We start from the raw sequence: 27,173 nt of genomic DNA on the forward strand, positions 1-27,173 counted from the left end.
TGCCTGTTACTAGCAAAGATTAAAAACCAGTCATTACCAGTATTGGCAGTGGTGCAGAGACAGGCCTGCCCACGCTGCTCGGGGATGAGCTTCTGGAAGACTCGGCACCTGGACCTGAAACATCTCACACCCTCCAAGCAGTAGCTCCACTTCTAGAAACAGGTCTGAGAGTCAGTCATAAGTGCAGGCAGAAACACTCAGCACACAGATGTTTGCCAGGCCTTTTTCTACGATAGCAGTTTTTTAAAACGTGGAAAAGAGCTGAGAGTCCAAAAAATAAGAGAGTTGTTCTGTAGGCTGTGATACAACCATGTGATAGAATATTTTGCAGACTAATTTTTAATGATGGAAAAATGTTCATAGCGTGTTAAGAGAATCAAACAAGACTTCAAACTGTGTGGGTGTGTTTCTTTGTGTATATAATACACCATGATTTATACATATATATGTAGTGATTTTAAACTATGTTAAATACAAATATTTAGGGAAAAGATTATAAAGATACTAACATTAGAGTGTAATATTTGAATGCTTTCCTTTTGTATGCTTTTTTTTGTCTTCCACCTCTTTAACAATAAGCTATCTACCTAGCCAGAAAAGAATATAGTAAAAGGGATTTTTAAAAATCATGTTTTGCAACAAAAGCACTGTCCGCTGCTTACGGGGAGCGTCTCCAGCTCTTCTGTGGCTCAGCACCACGTGCCATGCCTCAGGCCAAATGCTATAGATTTATTGACACTGCAGTAGTTCCTTCCCAAGCTGTCTTGGAGACGGAGACTTCTTCTTTGGACTTAATCTTGTCTTTATATCCCTTAACAGCAGGTCCCCTATTTCCTGCTTGTCTAAGGGAGAAGCCGCAGAGGCCAATCAGAGCACGGTTTTGCTCAATATTTTGGCTGCAGTGCAGTCTATGTGATAATACAAAGTGCTTTTCTGTTTGTTTGTTTGTCTGAAACAGAGTGTCACTCTGTCACCCAGTCTGGAGTGCAGTGGCACGATCTCGGCTCACTATAACCTCTACCTCCAGGGCTCAGGCAGTTCTCCTGACTCAGCCGCCTGAGTAGCTGGGACTACAGGCGTATACCACCATGCCTGGCTTATTTTTGCATTTTTGGTACAGATGGGGTTTCACCACTTTGGCCAGGCTGGTCTTGAACTCCTAATCTCAAGTGATCTGCTTGCCTTGGCCTCCCAAAGTGCTGGGATTACAGGTGTGAACTACAGCGCCCAGCCTAAAACGTCTACTCTTATCCATTGACTGATAAACCATCAATCATTATATTAGTTTGTTTTCATGCTGCTGATAAAGACATACCTGAGACTGGGCAATTTACAAAAGAAAGAGGTTTAATTGGACTTACAGTTCCGCGTGGCTAGGGGAGCCTCACAGTCATGGCGGAAGGTGAGGAGAGGAGGAGCAAGTCCCGTCTTACGTGAATGGCAGCAGCAGAGAGAATGAGGAAGATGAAAAGTGGAAACGCCTGATAAAACCACAGATCTCCTGAGACTCATTCACTACCACTAGAACAGTATGGGGGAAACCACCTCCATGCTTCAATATCTCCCACCAGCTCCCTCCCACAACACATGGGAATTATGGGAGGACAATTCAGGATGAGATTTGGATGGGGACACAGTGACACACCATATCATTCCACCCCAGCCCCTCCCAAATCTCATATCTTCACATTTCAAAACAAATCATGCCTTTCCAACAGTCTCCCAAAGTCTTAACTCATTTCAGTATTAACTCAGAGGTCCACAGTCCAAAGTCTCATCTGAGACAAGGCAAGTTCCTTCTGCCTATGAACCTATAAAATCAAAAGCAGGCCAGTCATTTCCTAGATACAGTGGGGGGTACAGACATTAGGTAAATACAACCATTCCAAATGGGAGCTGGTGGGAGTGTGTGGGAGGGGTACCCCTCCTGGCTGGAGAAGGAAAGACAGGTGGGAGGAGGCAGGCAGCACTCAGGATAAACTGGGAGTTCCCAGTGGGCTGATGGGTCCCCAGGGTTAAATAATTGTCACGTTGTCTGTGACTGCACAGGAGTTTAAATTGCCATCCAGCTCACTATCTGTGGCACACTGGTTCTTGTCTGCCTTGCTGTGTTATGGAATTGAAATTTTTGTCTGGGGTAACAGAGGTCTTCCCAGAGGTTTGAAGCAATGACTGTGTCTTCAGCTCCAAACTGTGTGTTGAAGCAGCTCTGAAGTCAGGGCCACCTTGGGAGTCTATTATTTCATTTTCTTGGAATGAATCCGTTATGAATTACTAACAATAATGATTCATTATAGTGTCTCACGCTGGCATGTGCTGATTCTCCAACAGCCAGCAGAAATTGCCCTCCTGATGAATTCTCTGCTGTGTTTTCCCCTTTCTCATAGGATGGCTATTCAAGTGGACAAGTTCAACTTTGAGAGTTTCCCGGAGTCCCCTGGGGAGAAGGGGCAATTTGCAAATCCCAAGCAGCTGGAGGAAGAGCGGCGGGAAGCCCGAGGCCTGGAGATCCACAGTAAGCTGGGCATCCGCTGGAGAATCATATCCTTTTCCTGGGGCCACCTGGGCCTGGGGGCACCTTCGCCCAGGGTTCCAATCTCTAAGAGAGACCTGTGAGTCTCTTAGCTATTGAATTTTCACCGCAGATAGCTCAGAAATGCTGTGGCAAGGAGAGGTGGACCAAAGGCCTGGCATTTCCTTAACCTCTTAACGCGTCAAAGGCTCCACTCAACACAGTATTGATTGGGGTTGAGGAAAGGTCCTTTTGGAGCCAGTGGTGTTCATGCCTTTGGATCACATGCTTCTTGCCAGTGTTGATATTCATGTTAGTGACAGGTTCTAATGGCCACCTATCAGTGTCGGGCTCGGGGGGTTCACAGACTGACAGCTGAAAACACGAGTGCAATTGTCTGAGAAACTGAAATCGGATTGTACAGCTTACCGAGGCATGAAGACACCATTTTGGAAAAGTCGGAGAGAGTTTTCAGCAGGATTGTGCTGTAGCACCAAGTAGCCTACTCTCAGCTTCAGATCCGCTCCTGCCTCCTTGCAGACGCTCTGCTGGCTGACCGAGTGCTCTGGAGAAGTCCAGGGTCCCTCAGTTGCTAGTCCAGCAATCTCTGGAGAGCACCTACTTTTGAGTCAGGTGTTTTGCAAGGCATTTAAGAGGGTGAGATGCAAAGACAAGGTCTCAATGCAGTTGTTTGTCTGGTAGGAAATGGACGGGTCCTCTGGGAATTAAACACTGCCCAGGAGCCAGGACAGAGCCCCCTGCTGAGTGCTGCAGGTTCAGAAGCCACTGGGGGCATTCAAGGAAGGCTTCCTAGAGGGGGTGATATTTGAGTGGCTGCTAAGAGTGGATAGAAGTTTATCAAAGGAACAGAGGTAAGAAATAGCCCCAAAATACTGAGGCATGAGAGCCCATCTCCAGGAAGAGACAGATCTGATGGGAATGTCTGTCAATGATCTCAGTCATGCACACATTCTGCAGATACGGGGGTGCTCACATTGCTCCGTCGTGTGGTCTGGGGTCCTTCCAGATGGCCTCCCAGACTCCAAAAGTGTTCTCACTCTACACACAGCATAGATTCCAGAACCTGAGGCCAGTTCATTTGTTCAAGCTAAAGGGACTTTGGGACTGGTAGACCCACTGTCTCCAAGGAGTTTGTGATGAAATAAGCATTTTACATGTAGATAGAAAGTTTTTGAACCAGATATGAAAAATAGAGTGTGTGGGGACTCACAGATTGAGCAGGGACAGTCAGTTGTGAAGTGACAGGCGTTCATCTCTGGTGCAGAGAGAAGTAAAACGGTGGGGATGATGGGAGTTGTCTTTCCCTTGCATTCCCCACAGAGCATAAAGTCAGGGTCCAGCCAGTTCTTCCCGACTAACGAGCCGAATGCTGTAGCAGGGAAGCAAGTCAGGCTGATTCCCGCTGCTTCAGGCACGCACTCGTCATCCCGTTTATTTCCTCCACGTCTCCCTGACCAGCACTGTGGCTCCCATGGAGAAAACTGAGTCCCAGCCAGTGAGGGGTGGAGCCAGGGACCAGTGCAGGGAGATTACCCCACAAGCCTCAGACTTCAAAGGAGAAAGCTCCACAGACAACCCCTCCACTGTCAGGCTGGGAAGGGAGGGACCCTGGCCCTCATCTCCTGGCATTTGTGCTGCATCTTGGATCTTTCTGATAATCTTTCTATTTTTCTGTTGGGTCTTTCTGATAGTGACTGAGTCTGTCTGATAGGCTGAGGGTTGGAGAGGCTCCATGTGAGGTGGGAGACAGCTCTTAGTTGGGGTCTCGGAGATTCAGCTTCTGGCCAGGAGCCCTGTGCAGAACAAGGTGGTCCTGGATGGGTCAGATGCAGCCCCAGCTCCACACCAGCAGCACCAGTAGAGGAAGGGGCAGGAGGCTATTCTTTCTCCTGAATGATCTCGCTCTAGGCTCAGAAACAAGCCAGAGCCCTTGGATGGTTGGGATTTTGACTTCTGCATCCCCATGCTTCACACAGATTGAGCCCTCCCCACCCATCACAGGGTCTCACTGTACTGGACACACAGGGGCACCCTGCTCATGTCAGAGCTGCTGCTTCCCAGCCGCCACCCTGGGCTGGTGCTGCCATGGGCCGTGTCACCCTTGTCAGCAACCTGGCTCCTGGGGCGGTTGCATTATCCTGCCTTACAGGTAAAAACTGCAGCTCCACTTCACAAATGGCAGGTGGTGTGGCCAGCTTCTGTACCCGTGGCTCACCTGCCAGCCTGCAGTCCCCGCCCAGCCCTTGCTGCCTTCTTATGGGATGACAGTGGCCCACAGAACACTTGTGTCCTTAAAAACCAGTGTCAAAGAAGTATGGAAAATGTCTTTGCGTTTGATCTCTCCATTTTCTGTATATTTGCTTAATAATTCATGCAGCACACATATTTATCGATCGCCTACCATGTGCCAGCACATCTGCCCCATACATTTACTGATCGGAAGTTTACGAGAGCTTGATTGTCCCTATGGGCAAATTTAGTGAAAGAGAGTTAACATTCAGGACATATTTTCTCTCTCTCTCTCTGTCTCTCTCTCAGTATCTCTCTCTCTCTCCCCTGCCCCTACTCTTATCTGTTAATGACATCTGTCATCAGATGAATAGCAGAATTTTGCTACTGTAAACCTGAATTCAAGCAGACGGAAAGACCAAAGATTGAATTGGCTAATAATTTCATTATGCATTTTAATAATGTTTTCTAAACATTTAGACTTTGTACAAACATTTGAACTTCATTTGACACCCGTCCATAGTTGTAGCAATGGCCCACCTGTGGCGCATGGGCTAGGTAGATGCATTTTAAAGGAAATTGGGGATCCTGCACCCAGTAGATGCATACCTGTTGACGCAGCATCTACAACGACCCGATGGGCAGCCCAGGGCTACCGCGGGCTCTGGCCCTGCTCTTCACCTCCTAATGGCAGGTACTCTACAGATCTGCTTGTTGTGAGCTGAGCCCTGGAGATGCCCCCATCTAAGGGGAGGGGACAGACACAGAGATGGGCACTTGCAGTGCAGCATTGCTGGGCTGATGGGAGCTTCCATCGGGTCAGGGCTGACAGGTTGGGTGGAGATCTCAGCCCGATCCTGGTTACATGGAGAGACAGAGAGGGCCCAGGGCCCAGCACGTGCTGTGCTGTCCTCAGCATGGGACCCAGAAGGCAGAGTATTAGCGTGACCAGATTGATGTCTCAGAAAGCCACCCTGGCCGCAGTGTGACAAGTGGGTTGCAAAGATGCAAGCACCCCTGGGGATGCTGGTCAGTGGGTTGAGGAGCCATTGCACCAGTGGCTCTAGACCAGGGACCATGGCGGCCTGAACAAAGGGGGTGGCCAGGAAGAAAGCACAAAGGCAGCCACATATCCCAAGGAACTGGCGGGGTGTAAGGGCCCGTCCTTGCTGTGGTCAGGGCCGCCTGTTGTGTGGGGAGTGGCCCAGGGTGGTCAGCCATCCTGCTCCTGGTGGGGGGTCACACTCTGGCACTGGGCCTGACCGAATGAGCTAATGGGTTAGGTACAACTATTTTCTTTAAGAAATCTCCTTTCCGAAACCCTATTTATCATCCTGAACATTATTGCGAATGAAAACCACTTGTTGTGTGGCTGCTATATGTTAGCTACTTAGCGAGCTGTCCTTACTACCTAGCCCCACCAAGCCTGAGGCCGCATGTCCCATGAAAGGCCAGGAAACCTGGTCGGACTCGGGCGGTTCCCGCCACTCTCCCTGGGTGACCTTGGTCATGGCCACCTTCTCTCTTTGCTTCTCTGTTCTCAGTGGGGACAGCAAGGGCTCCTACTTCCCAGGAGCTACATGGGGCAAGTCCCTGCTCCTGTGGCTCACTCAGGGGAAGCACTCTCCCCATGCCCCCTCCCCATGCCCCCCTCCCTGTCACACATGCATGCCCCAAGTTGGAGGGCTTCTGCTGTCTTCGTGCATTTATCCTTATTCTATCCCAGGATCAAAGTTTTCAAACAGGACTCTTCATGCTGACAAATCTCTTAGCCCTTTCTCCTACATTTCCTGGCCTTTCTTGCCCACATCAGCCGCTGATTTTAAAGAGAATCCTTCCTCCCAGCCTCCCGACCCAGACCTCTCCTCCTTGATGAGGACATGTTTGTTTGTAATGTCTGTGCCTTTTCCCTGGAGGGCAGGGCCATCTAGTTCAGAGAGCCTAGCTTATTTGCTATACAGCAGTGCTTTTCGGATAAAACCTAGGCTTCCTCTCAACTCCTTGATGGCCTCTTTTAACCTTCTTCTTACCCTCCAGCTACCAGTATTGGACAGTTTTACTGAACTTGGGAAACCTTAGCATAGCCAGCACTCTGTGAGCTGTGTTAATAGCAGATAATAGGCTTTACCACATGATCTAGAAATCTTCTCTGTTTGACTTTGGGGTAGGACTAATGATGCTACGTTGCTGCGCACGGGAGCCTGGGGTCAGAGGCTGGCCCTGCCACTCCCAGCACTCAGAGGTGTGACCCGAGGGCCATGTCCTCATCTGTGCAGGCAGTATGACAAAACCTGCTGCAGACAATTGCTGTCAGGATGAGTTCTAAGAAGCATCAGGCGTTTTGATCACCTATGGGTGAGCAGAAGCATTTCTCTTACCCCAGAACTGCAAAGCAGGTAGTATCTACCCCTTTCAAAAAATGAGTAGATTTTTGAAGTTCAGTAACTCACCAGAGATAGTGCAACTAGACAGATAGTCAGGATCCCAAAACTTGTTATTTTCCTGTTGATGATGTCAACTGAGGTCATGTCTGCAAGGTGCTGACATAGCTCCTGACCCTGGAAAGTGTCAGCAAATGTGGATTCCCTTTGCCTGTTTCCTGCTGGAAGAGCCCATGCTGCTCTGTGACCTGACCTCACGTCAGGTCCTCCTTACTCATCCTTTAGAATGGACCTCACTGTCTGCTCCTCAGAGCCTTCCCTGCCACCTCCCTCCCATCTTGCCCTGGCTGCCACAGCCCCTTCCCTTGGGCTCCTGTAACACCCAGTACTTCATTCTTATCAGTTACAGTCTTTAAGTGGTACAGAAAATTAGTTTTTTCCTGCAGATTGTTTCCCTTGCCAGATCGTATTGTCTTGAGGGCAGAATCCTGTTCATTATTGAGGAGCTACCATGTACCAGAGATTGTACTGAACACCGGGCATGCCAGGTGCTCGAAATCAGATGTGGACCCTGCTCTGATAGTGTGTATTCTCTTTTGCTAGCCCAAGTACTAAGTACAGTCCCTAACACGTGGATATGAAAACCGGTTGTTTTTTGTTTTGGTTTTGAGACAGAGTTTCACTCTAGTTGCCCAGGCTGCAGGGCAATGGTGTGATCTCGGCTCACTGCAACCTCTGCCTCCCAGGTTCAAGCAGTTCTCCCACCTCAGCCTCCTGGGTAGCTGGGACTACAGGCACCCGCCACCATGATTGGCTAATTTTTGTATTTTTAGTAGAGGCGGGGTTTCACCATGTTGGCCAGGCTGTTCTTGAACTCCTGACCTTGGGTGAGCTGCCCATCTCAGCCTCCCCAAGTGCTGGGATTATAGGTGTGAGCCACCGTTCCTAGCCTAAAACTATCTGTTAAATGAATAGTTTCCATTTCAATGAAACAGAATGGCTACCAGCTCTGTCGCGCTATGCCGAGTCTGCGATGAAGTGTGAAAGGAGTCTGCAGCTCACGAGATGACTCTATCACAGCAGAGGCAGCCTACACAGACCATCTCTGCTGGAAGCAGTGGAGAGACACACCTTGGCAAGCCTAGGTCAGCTCACGAGATGACTCTGTATCACGGTAGAGGCAGCCTACACAGACCGTCTCTGCTGGAAGCAGGGGAGAGACACACCTTGGCAAGCCTAGGTCAGCTCACCCTTTCATTTTCCTTGTTTTTGTTGCAAATCACCCCTTGGAGAGCATTTCGAGGACTGGTGTGAGACTTGCTGACGTACCAGAGTCCAGCTGTGTGAACTGGAGTAGGAAGAGTTGGGTGCACAGTTTGGCTGATCCCCACGAAGGCCAATGACCTGGGTCATCTGGGCAATCTCTTCCCAGCAGGCTGATAAGCCTCCACCTCACCCGTTCTGTCTGAAGAAGCATTTGTAACCAGTTTGGCTGCTTTGAGAGTAAGGATGTGGGCAGTGCGACTGTGGCCTCGGTGCAGGGTGCCTTGTGTCCTTAAACACACAAGGCAGCTGCCTTCCCAGGCACAGGGGCTCAAGCAAAGCTCGAGTCTCAGGCTGTGTGTTGCAGAGGGGTGTTGGGTCTTGCACACCACAGTCACCCTGTACACAGTGAAGCACTCAGCAGTGGCGGTGGTATTTGTCAGCTTTCTTTGGGCTTCACAAGTAGAACAGTGTAAGGATTTTAGGCACAGTGGCCCTGTTTGGGTGATCCCACCTGGAATACAGTCCCACCTGGGCTTTGTTCTCCATTTTCAAGACTTCTTTCTTTCCAGTAAGCAGGAGTTGCCTTCAGTGACCTCTCCTTCCTCAAGCACTTAACCTGGGCGGTGTGGACCCACCCTTCATTCTCTCAAAGTAGCTTCTTGCCAATTCTCAGACATGCTTCCTGAGGGAGCTCTGTCTCCTCATCTCCTAAAAAAAATTAAATGTCTCTAAACAAGATTCTTTTAAAACTCAGCACACTATGTTTTTCTAGTCGTCATGTTTGGAGAAATAGTTTTCTCTAAATGAATTTTACTATGAATGGCTTCTGCCATCAGTACAGCTGATTCCTTGATCATTTTAAGTAAAATTCAGGGTTGCATTTTGTATCTGCCGTGAGGGAATTTGGCTTTTATAGCTGTTTGTAATAAAGTGGTTCTGAGGCCTTTAATCTCCTGTAGCAGGGAAGCCCTGCCAGCCACAGAGAGAGTTCCTGCCTTACCAGCCAGTGAGGCCATCACATTGCCCTGGCTGTTTGGCCTTCGACAGGCTAGGGGGTAAGGTGGGAGAGGCACAGATTTGATTCCTGCTTCCCCCAAATCCAAATCTGGTGGCCATGTACACCTTGAAATGACTTTGAAAGTAATCAGGGGTTGATACATAGGAAGCTCAAACTTCAGATCTGATCAGGAGAGTGGGGAAGGGCCTTTCCAACCTTCATAGCACCATTTCCCACCTTCAGGTGTGTGCATGTGTGTGTGAACATGCACACGGATTGATGTGCATTGTGTTTGTGAGACTGGGTACATGTTGGACATGTACACACTCTGTGTATTTTTAGTGTGATGATTACTGTGAGCATGCATATCTTATGTAATAGAATCATGAAATTACAGAGCTTAAGCAACAGCTAAAACCCATATGGCACTTACTAGATGCCAGGTACCATTCTGGGCAATTTATATAGATTAATTCCCTTAACTTTCACAACAACTCTCTGAAGTAGTTTTATGCACGTTGCACAGATGAGAAAACTGAGTAAGGCCCAGCGAGGTCAACTCACTTGCCGCAGGTCACCCAGCTTGTCTGTGGCAGAGCCGGGGGCACGGGCAGCTGCTGCCCTCAGTGCTGTGCGCACAGCTCTATCTCACAAGAGCACAAGAGCCTCTGGCCTCTGCCATGGCCTTGCATTATCCCCCCTTTCCAGAGGAAACCTATGGCGATGGCAGCATTCCTAGGTCTCACCACTGATTGGTACCCGTCGCCCCATGCAGAGCTCTGTCCATTTCACCCACTCTTCATTGCGGGACTCTGGAATATTCTCACCCAAGCAGGATTTGCAGCAGTGAGCCAATGGCAGACCTGTCCCCTTGGCGGCACATCCCACTGTGTGACGTCTTCCGTCCAGTTGGGTCTCTGGCACCAGGGAGCTCAGCCGAGATGCTGGGGCACTTACTGAGATGAGAGCAGCAAGAGTATCAGCATTCTGCAAGTTCATGATGCAAATTGGAAAACAAAGTCATGGGAAAGAGGCTCATTAATCATTTAAAGCAGTTTTTCCATTAGTGTAATTTCTATTTATGACAATTTGCTAATTTATTTGATCTGAAGTGGGGCTGGGCTGAGTCCCTGCACCTGTAGTCATTCACTCCAGAGCTTGTGCATGGGATGCAAACAGCCTATTTTCCTTCAGGGAGAGATGCCCCAACTGCAGGCACACCCACCCAGGAGCACCCACTTCATGATCTCACCTCAAATCCAGTGTGAAAGCCTTCACATCACATTCTCCATGATGGAGTTCAAGCTTTTGCTCTGTGGACTTTGGATACTAACCAAACATTCTGAGCATAGCACTTCGTTTTGGAGAGATGAGCTCACACGCATCAGGTGTACAGCTTCCGAAGAGAACCTCACAGATCCCCATCTTACATCACGTTCCCCAGGGGCAGAGTGAACCGAGCACTCATTTTTCCCTCTAATGCCAAACCAGGTTGTGGTGGTCTTCAGTCACATAAATATCGACAGTATCTCAAAGCTGCCCTGTGGTTTCAAATGGTCTTGGACTGTAGTACATTACCAAGTATTTTACTGCTAATGGCCTCGTATAAACTGACAGGGAAGGTGTTTTATTAACCTCGTGCATTTGCTTTGCATCTGGCTGTGTTTTTCAAAGATTTGGAAGTGAACACTCATGATTCCCAAGATATGCAGGTTAACTGAGATGGCACGCGTGAAAACATTTGTAAACAGAAAGGATCTGTACAAATATTGATTAAATAATTAAATGTGATAAATAAGGAAGACTGACTACTGATAATAAGTAGGATATAATCCTTACACAGGAGGCTGCGCTTCTTAAACATAGGGAGGACCCCCGCCTTGGTCTCTGGATCCCCGGCGCCTAACATAGCAAGGACAGGATGGGTGCTCTGCAGGGTGCGCTGGTGGCAGCCAGGGAGGACAGAAGAGTTGGTTTCCAGGGTGGGAACATCCCGGATAAGGCAGTGCTTGAGCTCTAGAAGATGGGGGCCTTCACCAGAATGACAAGGCTAAGGGTGTTCCAGGCAGAGGGGAAAGCAGAGCAAAGGCAGCAAACAGCGCCGTGTCTGGAAGCCAGAACCCAGGTGCACACAGGCACACACACACACAGGCTCAGGGTCTATAAGGGGAGAGGGCAACAGGAAAAGCAAACTATGAGGGAGCTTGTGGATTGTGCTGGGAGTTGGGACTGTCCCAAAAGCAGTGGGTTGCCCCTGAAAGGTTTTGACCCAGCAAGTGACATGATCACCTTTACTATGAGGACGGGCGGCTCTGGTCAAATGGTGGAATGAAGCCTTCCTCTCCACCTGCTCCTGGCCTGGCCTCATGCATCTAGAACACATTTGGCTCTGTGGGATTGTACCCCCTGCCTTTGAAAATTAGGCACAAGAGTCTCCAAATATACACAGAGGGCAGTACAGGTCTCTGCTTTCTCTTCCTGCCTCCTGCCCTCAGCCCTTGCTAAGGCCTTTGAAGGGTGTTGGGTTGGAATAGAGGAGCCCAGCTAGGGACAGGATTCTTGCTGGTGTGTAGGTTACCTGACGTGTGAAACTCATTTCTGTTCTAAAGCGTTACAGCGGAAAACCAGAGCAGTGACCCTGCTCTGAGCCCTATGGTAGGTGAAGAAGGAAGATAGGAGCCTTTCTCTTGTGGATAATTATGGGAATTACCCAGTATAGCTCAGGGTACAGTTGATCCTTGAACAACACAGGTTTGAACTGCATGGGTCCACTTGACATAGATTTTCTTCCACCTCTGCCAGCCCTGAGACAGCAAGACCAACCCTTCCTCTTCCTTCTCTTCCACCGACTCAACATGAAGATGAGGATGAAGGCCTTTCTAGTGGTCCACTTCCACTTAATGAATAGTAAATATATCCTCTCTTTCTTATGAGTTTCTTAATAATGTTTTCTTTTCTCTAGCTTACTTTATTGTAGGAGTATAGTACGTACTACATATAACATGCAAAATAACATACATGTTAATTGACTGTTTATGTCATCTGTAGACTTCGGGTCAACAGTCGGCTATTAGTAGTTAAGTTTTGGTGGAGTCAAAATGACATGTGGATTTTCGACTGTGTAGGTGGCAGGCACCCCTGACCCCAAGCTGTTCAAGGGTCAACTAAATGTCCTTTTTGTTTGTTTATGGTTTTTTTATTATTATTATTATTTAACACGGAGTTTTGCTCTAGTTGCCCAGGCTGGAGTGCAGCGGTGCAATCTTGGCTTACTGCAGCCTCTGCCCCCAGGGTTCAAGCAATTTTTCTGCCTCAGACTCTAAAGTAGCTGGGATGACAGGCACCTGCCACCATGCCTGGCTAATTTTTGTAATTTTAATAGAGATGTGGTTTCACCATGTTGTCCAGGCTGGTCTCGAACTCCTGACCTCAGGTGATCGCCCCACCTCGGCCTCCCAAAGTGCTGGGATTACAGGTGTGAGCCACTGCACCAGGCCTGTTTCTGCATTTTCACTGTGATGAACTGTAGCTTTGTGTAGGTGATAACTGAAAGCTACAATTACGTTCCTTCTGCTCATCTCTGGAAAAATTCATTCAGTTGATTTCTACTTTCTCCCAACTCTGTGGAAATGAATTAGAGACTCAAAGAGACTAAACCTGTCCCTTGTCCTCAGGGATGCTCACTGGGTCTAGTTTGGATAATTAGTCATGGCCCTAAGTATCTGGAGCCCAGGGTTGCTGGTGCTACTGTGGGAATGAGGCACAGGGCTCAAAGCCAAAGGGCAGCCTGCCAAGTGCTGTGCTGGGGCTCCCTGCCTGCCAGACGTGGGGCTACTCTTCCTGGGCAGGTACCCACTCCTTGCCCCTCTTATGGGAGGAGCTCCACTTGTACACACCAGTTACTCCTGGAGTTACGCATCACCAGCTCACTGGCAGCGGACAAGCTGACACCGTTATTGGCCTAAGCCAATAGTACAGAGCACATCTGTGTTTCACTACCTTATGTTCTCCCCCAGAAGACTTTATATATGACCTCACAGGAGAAAAAGCCTTTTGGAGTCCAAGGGACTCTCACCCTCTTCAAGGGGCTGACACAAGAGCCCTCCAAGGTTCCACAGCACCGAAGAGTCTCTGTGCTTTTAGAGCTACTTTGAAGGTGAGCTCCTGACTGCGCCACTCTGGCACCTGTGGACTTCCAGCCAATTGTGCCAGAAATGCAGAATAATGGGAGGGGTCTTGCCCTTGGAGCAGCAGACCCCGAATTTGAATCTCCATTGAGGTGAATTTGAATTGACCCATTTCTGGCTGTGTGGCTTTGGAAACATTATCTGACATCCCTGAGGAGGTTCCCTGAACCTGAAGTTGTTGTGAGGACTAAGTGGGCAGATCTGTAGGTGACGGAGACACCACAGGTGCTCAGTGAAAAGCAGCAGACATTTATGGAGCCTCTACCATGTGCTGGTGACCAGAGTACTGTCCCTTCCTCTCCCAGGGCCTGGAACCACAAGTGGTCCTCTGAATTCTCTTTTGTGGGTGTGATTGCTTTTTTTCTGTTCTGTGAAATAATATCTTCCCGTGGGAAGGCCAAGAAGCTAAGCATTTGGGAAGGTGGGGCTGCCTTGCCTCCTTATTCACCTTGCTGGTTTGAGCAGGGATGGCAGAGGAGAGTTAAAGTGAGCTGGGCTAGCCCTAGCCCCTGGATCTCGCGGCTCATAGACTCCACAGGTTTTTGACCAGTAGGATATGTGAGCAAACTTAAGGAACTCCAAGTAACTCAGCCATGTTTCTGAGGCAGAAAGTGGCAAGCTTGGAAGACACTGTGAGAGGAATTTATGTTTCCTTGCAAAGGTGTTAGAAACTACCTGTGGGCAGCCCAAGATATGAGAGCATGAGCTGGGCTAACAGGAGCTGGGCTGGGACATGGGTTTTCTCAGGGCTCAGGCACAGAGGGATGTCAGTCATTAAACAGTGGGCATGGGTTAGGGGACTTTTGTGAAGCCTGGGTTGGCCCCAGCAGTGATTTCACAACTCTCCTGCTGCCAAAGTCTTCATCTCTATCTCCTGAGAGGCAGGGGTGGAATGGTGGGGGTAAAAATCTGTTGACGATTTGGAAACTTCATCCCCGAATGACTAGGAAAAGTGTTGAGGGGAGGCAGTGGCTTCAGCACCATGGAGAGCTCTCTGCTGGGCTTCCCTCTAGACTGGAAGTACACTGGCTAGCCTGGGTGTGGACACTGACCAGCCGCTGGCCAACTGCAGCACACTGGCACCTGTCCCCATGGACAGCAGGATCTTTGTCCAGTGGGACTCATGGCTCCTGGTTTCCAGGTTTACTGTGAGGAATCAATGCAATATACCGAATAATCTTTGAAAGCAAGAGAGCAGTGGGCTCAGGGGTCAGCCTGCCGGGGTTCAAGCCTGGTCCCTGCCACTTCCTAGTAGCATTGACTTTCTTTTTTTTTTTCAGTGAGCCTCAGTTTTCTAGAAAAATCTTTCAAATGAAAATAATAGTACGCATCTCATACCACCATATTCTGAAGTCTTAGCATGAAAGTGGTGAGTATTGCAGTAAGAAGTTGTGTGTTGAGCACATGCCCAGGGCCTCCCTCACAGCAAGCACCTTGGAAATATTCTATGGTGGCAATAATTATAGGAATTACTATTGTCATCATCATTATGGATTGATCTCTTGCTCCAAATGCCAGGGTCCGTGTATTTAAGAGATAGTTGCCGCCCCATCACTGCCGCCATTGTCACTGTGTGTTGCCATATTATAATCGTGGCTGTAATCACTTCTGACCCATCAGCCAGCCTTCCATTCTTGTGCACAGGCTGAGATGCAAGACCATTTGGGTGGCTTACGGGGCTGAAAGGAAGTCATATATGCATGCAGGTAATTAGCTTTATTAGCTCAGCTGTATAATTTTATGGCTCACGTCCGAAAGCAAATTAATATAGAAATATGCTGCTGGAATGTTTTCCAAAGCTCCAGCAGCATTTGGCAACTTTGTAATTACTCACAGGCAGATTTCCTCCCCGGACTAATCACTGCAGAGCTCCTCAGCCTGGCTGGGCCTGTTCAGCACGGTCTCTGCTCTGCAGCCACGGGGTTGCTGTCTGCCTCAAAAGCCTGGCATGCGGCATTGTACTGGGAGTCATATGGCATAGTGTGAGGTCTTAATTTCATGAAAGTGAAAATAAACCCCAAAGAGAATCAGGAGGGAAAGCAGAAAGAAAGAAAAACAAACGTGTGTCAGTGACTGGCCTCCCTGGAGCCCCGCTTTTCTGAGGGTGAAGCCCACCCTCAAGCTCAGCTGTGCCCCACAGCCTAGGCCCATAGCTAACTCTCAGCATTTAGTTTTGTTCATTGTGTTTCCAAGGGCGTGTTATTGCTTACTTTTGTTATACTAATTTTTATATTACTTTAAGTAGGTGTACATGGTTCAGATTTTTTTTTTTAAATTAGACTTTCCCATCTGCCCTTTTCCCTACCTCCCAGAGTGCCCACTTTTATTTGTTTCTTATAGAAACTTAACAAAATGTATTTCTAGGGGCCAGGTGCAGTGGCTCACACCTGTAATCCCAGCACTTTGGGAGGCCTACATGGGTGGATTACAAGGTCAGAAGTTCAAGACCAGCCTGACCAGCATGATGAAACCCTGTCTCTACTAAAAATACAAAAATTAGTGGGCGTGCTGGTGCGCATCTGTAGTCCCAGCTACTCAGGAAACCAAGGCAGGAGAATTGCTTGAACCTGGCAGGTGGAGGTTGCAGTGAGCTGATACCGTGCCACTGCACTCCAGCCTGGATGACAGAGTGAGATTCCATTAAAAAAAACTTATTTCTGAAATTATAAGTACATGCAAACACACCCTTTTAGCCCCCATTTTTTTTTTTTTTTTTTTTTACACAGAAGGTATCCATTTTGCATGTTGCTTTTTTTTGACTTACTACATATCTTGGGAAACTTTTCATAGAGAATTATCTCTCTCCTTTTTCCTGTTGTGAAATATTACGGGAAAGTGGGAACATGCCTGCATGCCCCCTGCTTTGTCAACAGGGATGCTTTTCCACTTCCATATTCTTGCCAGTCTGGCAGACGGGCTCTTGAGCAGGTCCTTTTCCTCTGGAGATGTCATGTTGCAGAAAGAGCCTAGCACTGGAGTTAAAGCAGCTCTGGGGGTGGCCGCTCTGTCACTGAGTAGCCCAGGACGTGTTGTTGAGCCCTCGTTTCTGGTTCTTTCCCTGTGTAAGAGTGGCAACTGTCCTGGCCCCACCTGGCTGAAGGGAACATATATACACTTGCCACAGTGCCCACCACAGCTCAGGCATGTCCCAACGTCTCTTCCCCTCCCCTTTCCACTCTGGGACCCCATGGGATGACTCTGAGGTTGAGAATTGCCCACTTGGCGCATTTTCTTCACTGAGAATTGGTCACTGCTCTGAGCATGACTTCATGTGCCTGTGAGTCATGTGGGCCATGAGATGACAGCTGAACGCCGAAACCAGAAACAGTGAAATTGAGCTCATCTCGCCAGCACGGCACACACATTTCCACTCTCCCCTGCCTTTGATGAGAGTGAGTCACAGCATGCCTTGCAGGGGTCTGGTCATGAGCGGAGGAAGGGAGTTCTGATGTCTTTTTTACTGAAGAGGAAGTTGCTCTGTTCTGTGGTGGCTGGAAGGGAATGAGAAGCAGCAGAGCCCCACTTCCCTCCCCTGCAGGCACTCTAGTTCCCGGGGTCCAGTCCCCTCAGACTCTGCAGGGCATGGTGTTTCCCAGGAGGGTGGCATACTCAGGGTACCACAGCAGTGGGGCTGAGCCAGAGCGGTGGTAGGTGGGGGCTTGGGGCAACTGACTCAGCAGAGCAGACCTCTCCCAGAAGGACAGCAACCCCCGGATCACCCAGTTGTGTGCACAGTGACCTGTGTTCTTGTTGGGGCTGGTGTTGACTCACTCCTGGGCCTCCCCTCAGGAGGGAAACAGCCTCACATGCTGCTTGGTGAGGGTCTTGTTGGTGCAGGGACTTCACGGTAGAAAGTGCAGGAGGCTGCCCTGAGCCAGCATTGGACCTTCTAGGAAGCTACCCGACATCAGAATTAATTGCCTGAAATCTCTGAGAATTTTCAAAAAGGACACTGGCTGTGTTTGCCCGCTGGCAGTGGCATAGTAGGCAAGGCTGGTGTGGCCGAAGAAGTAACAGGGATCGAGGAGGCAGCCGCAGGATGGATGTGGGCAGCAGCCACAGAAGAATCCACAGGACTGCTCGGAGTTCTCTAGGAGCAGGTTTGCATCCACACCGGGCCTGTGGGCATGGAGGAGTTCCACCCTGTGGGTATCACATGGTGCTAAGTGACATCACTGGCCAGGCCTAGCATCCTACCTGTCACTCAAGGCCAGAGAGTTGTTTGACCTTCCCGAGACTTGGTCCCCTGGTGTGTTAGACAGTACTGGCTGTGTGTGCCCAGCTCTGTGCTGAGGGCTAGCATCAGTTACCTCCTGCTGTGCCAGGATAGACCCATCAGAGAGTCACTGTGTTCCTCACACTGAAGACCAGTTGTGGGTGCACTGCCAGTGAAGGGCAGCTTTTGATGAAAACCATCCTTTTCTTTATGCCTGCATTCATGCAGACGCCATGCATACTTTCATTAAATTATTTAATCCATGTTTGTGGAGCTACTTTTGGTCCCAGGAGTTACATGAGATACGAGAGCTTCACAAAAAGGTGCTCACGGTGCCTCAAGGGAAAGAGACAATCAAGTGTTAACTGCAGCGTTGCTGAATGAAGCTCAAAAGAGCATTGTGCAGGCCGCCAGGGCAGGGCGGGCATGTGGTTGTGCTCAGTTGGCTCTCCTGAGGGGATGGTTGTGGTGGGTTTGAAAGAGAGGACTCTGCCAGGTAGAAGAAGGGGAGGGACCTTCCAGGAAGAGTTGGACACAGAGTCTTGAAAGGAGAAAGCAGAGTGCATCTAGGTCTGCAGCACATGGTGAGGATGTGGATCTCCACATCCACTATGAAAACAGACAAGTAATTGGACAGTAAGCATGTAGCCCCTGCAGCTCCACAGGAGAGGAATCTCGACAGGACTGTGCGGCACAGAGGAAGGAGCCCCGAGAAATGCAGCACATCTTGTCCAGTTTGTAAATCCTTGGAGGGCAGAGTGAGTTTCCCTTTAACTCCCATGGGGCCTGTAGAATTGGTAAGGTTGAAAGCCTTCCCTTCTGTCTTTTCATCCCCCTGACCACCTGCAGAATGGGGGCTGGGGACTCCCTCTATAAAGAGGAGGTGCTGTTATGGACTGAGGCTGTGAACACTGCACCCATAATCCCTCCCCGAGCAGATAAGATACCTGGGTGTCAGTGATGGTGCCGCGTCTACAACAGAGGAGTGAATGTGCCTTGATACACTTCTATGGTGGAGGGAAGCCCATGCCATGGTGCAGCTTCTACAGTGGAGGATGCTCAGGGAATAGTGTAGCTTCTACAGTGGAGGATGCTCAGGGAATAGTGTAGCTTCTGCAGTGGAGGATGCTCAGGCCATAGTGCAGCTTCTACAGTGGAGGATGCTGAGGGGATAATGCAGCCTCTGCAGTAGAGGATGCTCAGGCAATAGTGTAGATTCTGCAGTGGAGGATGCTCAGGGATAGTGCAGCTTCTACAGTGGAGGATGCTCAGGGAATAGTGCAGCTTCTACAGTGGAAGATGCTCAGGGGATAGTGTAGCTTCTACAGTGGAGGATGCTGAGGGAATAGTGCAGCTTCTGCAGTGGAGGATGCTCAGGGAATAGTGCAGCTTCTACAGTGGAGGATGCTCATCAATAGTGCAGCTTCTACAGTGGAGGATGCTCATCAATAGTGCAGCTTCTACAGTGGAGGATGCTCAGGGAATAGTGTAGCTTCTACGGTGGAGGAAGCTCAGGGGATAGTGTAACTTCTGCAGTGGATGATGCTGAGAGGATAGTGCAGCTTCTACAGTGGAGGATGCTGAAGGGATAGTGCAGCTTCTACAGTGGAGGATGCTGAGGGAATAGTGCAGCTTCTACAGTGGAGGATGCTGAGGGAATAGTGCAGCTTCTACAGTGGAGGATGCTCAGGGAATAGAGCAGCTTCTAGAGTGGAGGATGCTCAGGGGATAGTGCAGCTTCTAGAGTGGAGGATGCTCGGGGAATAGTGCAGCTTCTACAGTGGAGGATGCTGAGGGAATAGTGCAGCTTCTACAGTGGAGGATGCTGAGGGAATAGTGCAGCTTCTATGGTGGAGGATGCTCAGGGAATAGTGCAGCTTCTAGAGTGGAGGATGCTCAGGGGATAGTGCAGCTTCTAGAGTGGAGGATGCTCGGGGAATAGTGCAGCTTCTACAGTGGAGGATGCTTGGGGGATAGTGCAGCTTCTACAGTGGAGGATGCTTGGGGGATAGTGCAGCTTCTACAGTGGAGGATGCTTGGGGGATAGTGCAGCTTCTGCAGTGGAGGATGCTGAGGGAATAGTGCAGCTTCTATAGTGGAGGGATGCTCAGGCCATAGCGCAGCTTCTGTAGTGGAGGAAGCTCAGGCGATAGTGCATCTTCTACAGTGGAAGATGCTCAGGGAATAGTGCAGCTTCTACAGTGGAGGGATGTTCAGGCTGTAGCGCAGCTTCTATAGTGGAGGAAGCTCAGGTGATAGTGCAGCTTCTATAGTGAAGGATGGCTGCGCCTTGATGCACTTCCATAGTAGAGGAGTGCCTGCACTGCTGTTTGCTTCTACAGTGGAGGTAAGCCAGAGCAGTTTCAGAGCAGGTGTGGCTCAGACTGGGGCAACCTTAGGAGCCCTGGAATTGAGCAGTTTTGGAATACACTGTACCGTTTCTAAGGAAGTAAGGTGACGGTGGGAGTCTGTGCCCAGCCTACGGTGCACATTAATCCGTGATGGGGAGACATCATCGTCATAACGCAGGGCCAGCCTCTGGCCTGGTGTCTTCCTCTGTCTGTGCATTTTCTCCTGTGTCTCTTCTATGCTATGGGGCACTAGGGCCTCTGCCTCTGAGATTCTTGAGGACAGACAGTCCTGAGGGCTAGACTGTCATTAGTTCATCTGCAGCAGGTTCTCCTTCACCTCCTCTCTGGGAGAAGCAGCTGGAGACTCAGGGCTTTCCTCCCTGTGCCCTGACCTTCTCCTGGGAGGACCCTGCTGTGAGCCACCATTATGCCCCTTGGGTACTACATGGGAGGGAGGGCCCCATGCCAAGTAGGGACCAGAGCAGCACAGCAGTGCAGGGCACTTCTTTGGCTGGGAATGAGCAGGCCCCGAAGCTTCTTAGCAGCCTTGCCTTTGTGCTGCACTGGGGGGTGGTGGCACATGTGTTCATGGCAGTCTGTGTCTGTGTGCACCTGCATGTTCACACAGAAACATGACATTCAGGGCCTCATATTGTTGCCCAGTTTCTGTAACTTGGAGGCCTTTGGCAGTGGCTGAGAACACAGCCTCTGGGGGCAGAGTGGGCTGCCACGTGGCATGTGGCCTTGGCCAATTTCTTAACCTTTTTATGCCTCTCTTTCCTTCTCTGCAAATTAGATAATGCCTACCTTGTAATGCCATGATGAACGTTCACTTGCTGAGCATGTGTAAGCTTTTTAGAGAGGGCCCTATCTGCAGCATGCACCCTGAGCCTGGGGGCTCTTGGCTGTTGGTCTGCCAGCCCCAGAAGTGTGCAGATCCATGGGGTTTGTTGGGCTCTGTGTTTTTTGCCTGCCCTCTAAAAAGCCCTTGAGCTCTCAGTTGATGATGTTTCATGCATTCAAGGAGCCCCGGCAGGAAGCAGGGTATGGCCAGCCCTACTGGCCTGCAGCCCCCAGACCAGGAGCTCCAGGAGGGTGCAGCATGTGCTGCTGAGCTGGGCTCAGGGCCCTGCATCCAGCACAAGACCCAGGCGGATGAGCGCGTGAATGGGGAAGTGTAGTCATAGGAGCTGCACAGCCCTGGGATCGCAGCCTAGCTCCAGCCCTCACCCAGCAGGACTGCCTGAGGGTAAACGGCAGGCCTCTTGGCCTAGCCTCTGCCCATTCACCACTGAGCAGGTGCTCTGGGCCCCTCTGACACGCTGGGTGCATGCTGGGCATCCTCCTCTTCCTTCAGAAACGTTCTTTAATCTCTGCAGATGAGATTCCCTTACTTTCACATTCCTCAGCTTGACAAGTAATTTAATATGGTGCCTTAGCATAAAAATGAGGACATTCAAATCTGTGGGTTCAAAAGAAGAAAAACGACTCGCTCATTATCCATGGGAACGAGACTCCGCAGTGCTGCTCACAAACACGCATCTTCCCAGCCGGTCAACTCTTAGCACCACACAACTCCTCTCAAGAAAATTAAATTTCCGGGAAACCGAGTGTGGGTTGCCATTTACTCAGGAACTTGGCTGTGGGTGCAAGCAGTGGGAATGGAGACCCCTTCGCTTCAGCCATATTGAAAGCAGGCGGCCTAACCACTCAGCTGGACAGCTGTCCCTTCTCGAAAGCCAGTCCCAGGCACAGACAGCTACAGATATTTTCCAACCTCACTTGGGGCCTGACTGCCCTGAACCAGGTGCTGGGTTATGAGAACAAATGTTTGCAGGAGTGCTCAGTCCCTGAGGGAGACAAGCCTTCGCTTTCCCCCATTTTAAAGCTGGGAAAACAGGCCAGGAAGGGGCCTCTCACAGTGGCCTTTGATCCCTTGTCACTCAGCCAGGCCAGCCCTTGCTCCACCTGTGAGCCTGCTGCATATCTGAAGCATGAGGCGTGCCCAGGAGATACCCGGGAACTTGGCCCCACCGAGAGTCGGGCTTGGCTGACTGTGGACTGCTGTGGGCAGGGGGACGTGGTGTCCTTAGGCCTGGCTGTTTCTCCTGAGAAGGGCGCAGTGGCAGGGAACATGCTAACCTCTGCAGACGTTCCTGGGCCTAGAGGAAGCACCTCCTTAGCCCTGCTGGGGTGCTCTGAACGGAGAGCCCCAATGCCCAGATGCCCATAGGGCCTGACCTCTCTGTTATCACTTAGAGATTGGGAGGGGACCACACAGGCCATGCCTGAGGTCTCAAACACCCCGGACACACAAAGCACCCACTGTTCCACCTGTGCTGGCTCCTTGAGGGAGAAGGTCAGATTTGCTTTTGCAAAAAGATAAGGGAACTGCAGGGTGCTGCCTCCTTGAGGGGCACCTTGCTGCTGCTGGCTCTCAAAACAGGCCTGGGGTGGCGGCCTCCGTCCTCATCATGGGAGATGCAGGAAGGCAGGACCCTGAACCCCAGTTGTTGCTTCTTGTGCCTACTCCCCGAGAAGGGCACCCCTCATGGAGATGCAGGAGATGCAGCCTCACTGCCGAGGGAGGACCGGTCATCGAGGAAACACGAATGAATGCACAGAACGGCTGCATGCTTGATGGAAGGATGCTGCCTACAAAGGCACCTTAGGAAGGAGGAGGGGGCTGCAGCGGGGCCACCCTTGTCCAGGGCTTCCCAAGCTCCCGCTGTGGCCCTCTGCTCAGATATCCCTACCCTGCGAGATTTCTCAGTTCTCTGTGCCTGATTATGGCTTTCTCCCGGCCTCCTTAGCATTGCTCCACTTCCTAATTACAGCCTCCTTCCTGGGTTGGCATTTTAAGAAAATTTACCATCTTAATTCTGCTTCCGGGTACAGCTCAGGAGTGTTAAATATTTTCAAATTATCGTGCAGCCATTACCACCATTTGCTTCCAGAACTTTTTCACCATCCCAAAGGGAAACCCGGCACCCATGAAACAGTCTCCCATTCCTCACATCCCTGCCCTGGTGCTACGATTCGTTCTGTCTCTGTGGATTGGTCCACTGTAGGGGCCTCAGATAGGTGGAATTGTAGGTGTTTGTCCTGTGGTACCTGGCCGCTTTCCTGTGGCATGATGTCCTCAAGGTTCATCCACATTGTAGCATGTGTCAAAAATTCCTTTTTAAAAAAATTTTTTTAAGACAGACTCTTGCTCTGTCACCCAGGCTGGAGTGCACTGGCACAGTCTTGGCTCACTGCAGCTTCCGTCTGCCTCCTGGGTTCAAGCACTTCTCCTGCCTCAGCCTCCTGAGTAGCTGGGACTACAGGAGCCTGCCACCACACCCAGCTAATTTTTTTTTCTTTTATTTTTGGTAGAGATGGGGTTTCACGATGTCAGCCAGGCTGGTCTCGATCTCCTGACCTTGTGATCTGCCCACCTCAGGCTCCTAAAATGCTAGGATTACAGGTGTGAGCCACCGTACCAGGCCAAAAATTTCCTTTCCTTTAAAGAGTAAATAGCATTTCATTTTGTGGATAGACCACATTTTGTTGATTCAATCATCTGTTGGTGGACTTTTGGCTGCTTCCACCCTTTGGCTATTGTGAGTATCACCGCCATGAACTTGGGTTTGCAAATATCTGTCTGAGTCCCTGCTTTCAGGTCTTTTAGGTGTAAACCCAGAAGTGTGTTTGCTGGAGGTCGGCATGTTTTGACAAGGCTGTCTGTTGGGTCATAGTCAGCTTTGTAACCCTCAACCCTAGCTCAGCTAGCTGTCCGTTAACTATTGAATGAATAAGGTGAATTCCAGGGTACTCACAAGACAAAATCAGATAATTAAAAGTACATTGCAGAGTATTTATCAGTAGCAATATCAGTTCAACAAACATGGGCTGTGTATGTAATAAGATGGAGAGCATTTCATTTGGAGCATTCTTCTAAGGGAGGGAATTATCTTTGCAGGAAACACTTTGATAAATTGCTTGCGGGAGAGTGAGATCCCCAAGAGAGTTTGAGGCAGCAGAAATGATGGCTGAATTCCTGGGGCAAGGAGAGAAGGTTCTGCATCTCCTCCGAGAGGAAGCAAGAACAGGAGAGGGGAGGAGAACGGGGACGAGGCTGATGCCAACAGTAGGCGACGCTGACTTAATGCCAGCCATAAGCCAGAAGTATGATTCTGTGCACTCCTCGTGATGGCCCTGTGAAGTCAGCACTGCTAGCGTGCTCGTCTTACAGATGAAGAGAGGCCAGGGACTTTACGTAAATTAACCAAAGCTCATCAGTGGTGGTGCCGAGATTCAAAGTTGGGCTGAGTCTCCAGAACCTGCTTTTTCAGCACCAAGCTCCACAAAAAGAAGAGAGGGAGCAGAGCCAGTGAGGGCAGGAGCTGCTGACTCAGGACCGGGGCACCTCTGCCATCCTCAGAGCTTCAGCCACAACTCCCAAGCCCTTAGATTCTCTTCTGAGGGGGGACAGGATGAGTGGAATGTTTGGGTTGCTGTGGAATGAAGCAGAACAGCATAAGTGGACTGGAGCCAGGGGCAGGAAGACCCTGAGCAGTGAACCTGAGAATGTGCAGGAGCTGTCCGCAGGGCCCCGGGCCTCAGGCGCAGGAAGGTTTGCTGAGTCTCGTAGCTACTGAGCTATGCTTCGCTGTGTGAAAGGGCTATGGGCTGTGCTGCTGAATGAGGCATGGCCCCTGCACTCCCACCTGGGATGTTTGCTCATTCAGTGTTCATTTATTCATCAGGTAATACATATTGAGCAACTGCTGTGAACTAAGCACTTTTTTAGGCCCCAAGACCGGGTCTCTGCCTTCATGGAGCTCACAGGCTAGGGCTGAAGCCAAGTGATAGGACGATGACCACGTCTAGTGCAGGTTGTCAGGGGATGCATGCGTGCTTTCTGGAGGCTTCCTGTAGGAGAAGCAGGGTCAAGTTGAGACATAAAGTGAGGAAAGAGAAGAGGGCAGGGAAAGGCATTTCCAGGGAGAAGGCACAGAGTATGGGAGGGGAGGCCTGGAATTCAGAGAGAACATACAGTATTTGGGGAGAATTGAAAAATCCAAAATAGCTAAAATAGGGCTGGGCACGGTGGCTCACGCCTGTAATCCCAACACTTTGGGAGGCAGAAATGGGCTGATCACATGTCAGGAGTTCAAAACCAGCCTGGCCAACATGGTGAAACCCTGTCTCTACTAAAAACTTACAAAAATTAGCCAGGAATAGTGGCAGGTGCCCATAATCCCAGCTACCGGAGAGGCTGAGGCAGGAGAATCACTTGAGCCTAGGAAGCAGAGGTTGCAGTGAGCTGAGATCCTGCCACAGCACTCCAACCTGGGTGACAGAATGAGACTATGTCTCAAAAAAAAAAAAAAAGCTAAAATAGGACACAGGAGTGGCCACGGGTTCCTGAGCACCAGGCCCGCATGTTGCTGGCCTTAGCCTGTACTCCTGCTGGTGGCTGTGGTGCTGCGGTCGGCTGGCTATCTTGGGCAGCCCCCTTGTCTGGACAGCCCTATGTGGCTATTTCATTGGACACTGATGAGGGGATGCGCCCACTCTGCTCAGCCCCTCTGAGCTCGACTCCCTTGCAAGCCAGCAGGAGAGACCCCGGGGCCTCCGTTTCCTCCGGCTCCCTTCTGCTCTCGGCTCCATTCTACCTCCACCTGCGGGGGCTTTGTTCCCACAGGACTGTCCCCAGGGTTGGCCATTGCGATTCTCGGTTTTGTGATGTAAACCTCTCAACTTCAGGGTGAGTGGCCGCCCTTTCTGTTCCCTCAGGGCCTCCCACCCACTGTTCTATGCATGGTGTGCTTCAGACTAACTAGATGTGTTTGTTGAATGGAATTAACTTACTAAAGGAAGAAGGAAGGTGGGGTGTTTTCTTTACTTTTGCAATTACTAGAGAATGTCAGAAACTGAAATTTTCCCCTTTTATTGCAACTTAGATGTGGCGGCTTTAACTTATGTAGGAAAAGGGAAGGAGGTTTACAGATCTATTTTGAGAATCACATTGGCTGCTTTAATAGCAGTGCAAGGGAGATTTCTGCTTTCTACATTTTTAAACCTAATTTCTTCATCCACTGATACTTGCTGAGAGACTTTATGACTTCCTCAATTATGAACTCGAGTAAGTGAGCCTGTTCTTAATAATAATAAGTGTAATTACATCAAGACGTATGACAGGACCGATGCAAAACCAGCATGAAACTGACACGTGTCAAGGAACTCATGGGTTGTACTGAATGGCGAACCACAGTTTGCATGTTTTATTAAGGAAAAATAACCTTCTGTTTCTCTTTATTTCCCCCAGCAAGAATAGTTGTTGGATGAAAATTATCTCAGTGGAGTTCCCTTTCTTACATAACAGTAGTTTAATTTACCAGATTTGAGGGATCAGAAGAGAAGTGCTTGCTGTTTTATATGCCCCAATGTCCACATACTCAGGGCGATGCCATAGTGGTTGGTTAGACAACCCCTTCAGAAGAGGGGAGACATCTGCTGTAGGAAGTTTCCCATCTGATGTTCTCTGTCCTGAACTCCTGACCTCAGGTAATCCACCCATCTCAGCCTCCCAAAGTGCTACGATTACAGGCGTGAGCTACTGCGCCTGGCCCGATGGTCTCTGTATAGAGACTTTTACATGTTCTCCTATATCTGGGATCAGCAGGAACTGCGTTTTCCTTGACCAAGGCTCACCCCTCCCTGAAGCGCAGCGGTGAGGCCAGTGTGGAAGGACTCCTGAACCAGCTCGTCCTGGAGCACCTGCAGCTGGCACCTCTGCAGTGGGGTGAGTACCTGCCAGCCGCCCATTGATTCTGGGTGGATGTGCTCCTTTTCTCCAAATGCGCAAGCAAGATTTTTGGGGGTGTGTGTCTGGGCACCCCAGATGGTGGTGGGTGCTGCAGGTCGTCATGGAAAACCTTGGGGGAAAAGACAGGCTCATCATGCTACACTGGCACCTCCGCCTGAGGGCATCTGTGTTCACCTAGGTGGGCAGTGCCCATCAA

The 27,173-nt window shown here is 50.0% G+C and overlaps 1 protein-coding gene across 17 annotated transcripts in view; it reads left to right on the forward strand.

The window, feature by feature from the left end:
- The window catches only part of TRAPPC9 (trafficking protein particle complex subunit 9), a 714,602-nt gene that overhangs the window by 535,299 nt on the left and 152,130 nt on the right, over positions 1-27,173 (forward strand). For all 17 annotated transcript variants that reach the window (XM_054246591.2, XM_078353100.1, XM_078353106.1 and 14 more), the window contains 2 exons: positions 2,388-2,540; positions 26,862-26,953. In XM_054246591.2, coding sequence (XP_054102566.2) covers positions 2,388-2,540; positions 26,862-26,953 — 245 coding nt within the window. The remainder of the gene's footprint in view (positions 1-2,387; positions 2,541-26,861; positions 26,954-27,173) is intronic.

Source organism: Callithrix jacchus, chromosome 16 (genome assembly GCF_049354715.1).
Source record: "Callithrix jacchus isolate 240 chromosome 16, calJac240_pri, whole genome shotgun sequence".
NCBI classification, from domain to species: domain Eukaryota; kingdom Metazoa; phylum Chordata; class Mammalia; order Primates; family Cebidae; genus Callithrix; species Callithrix jacchus.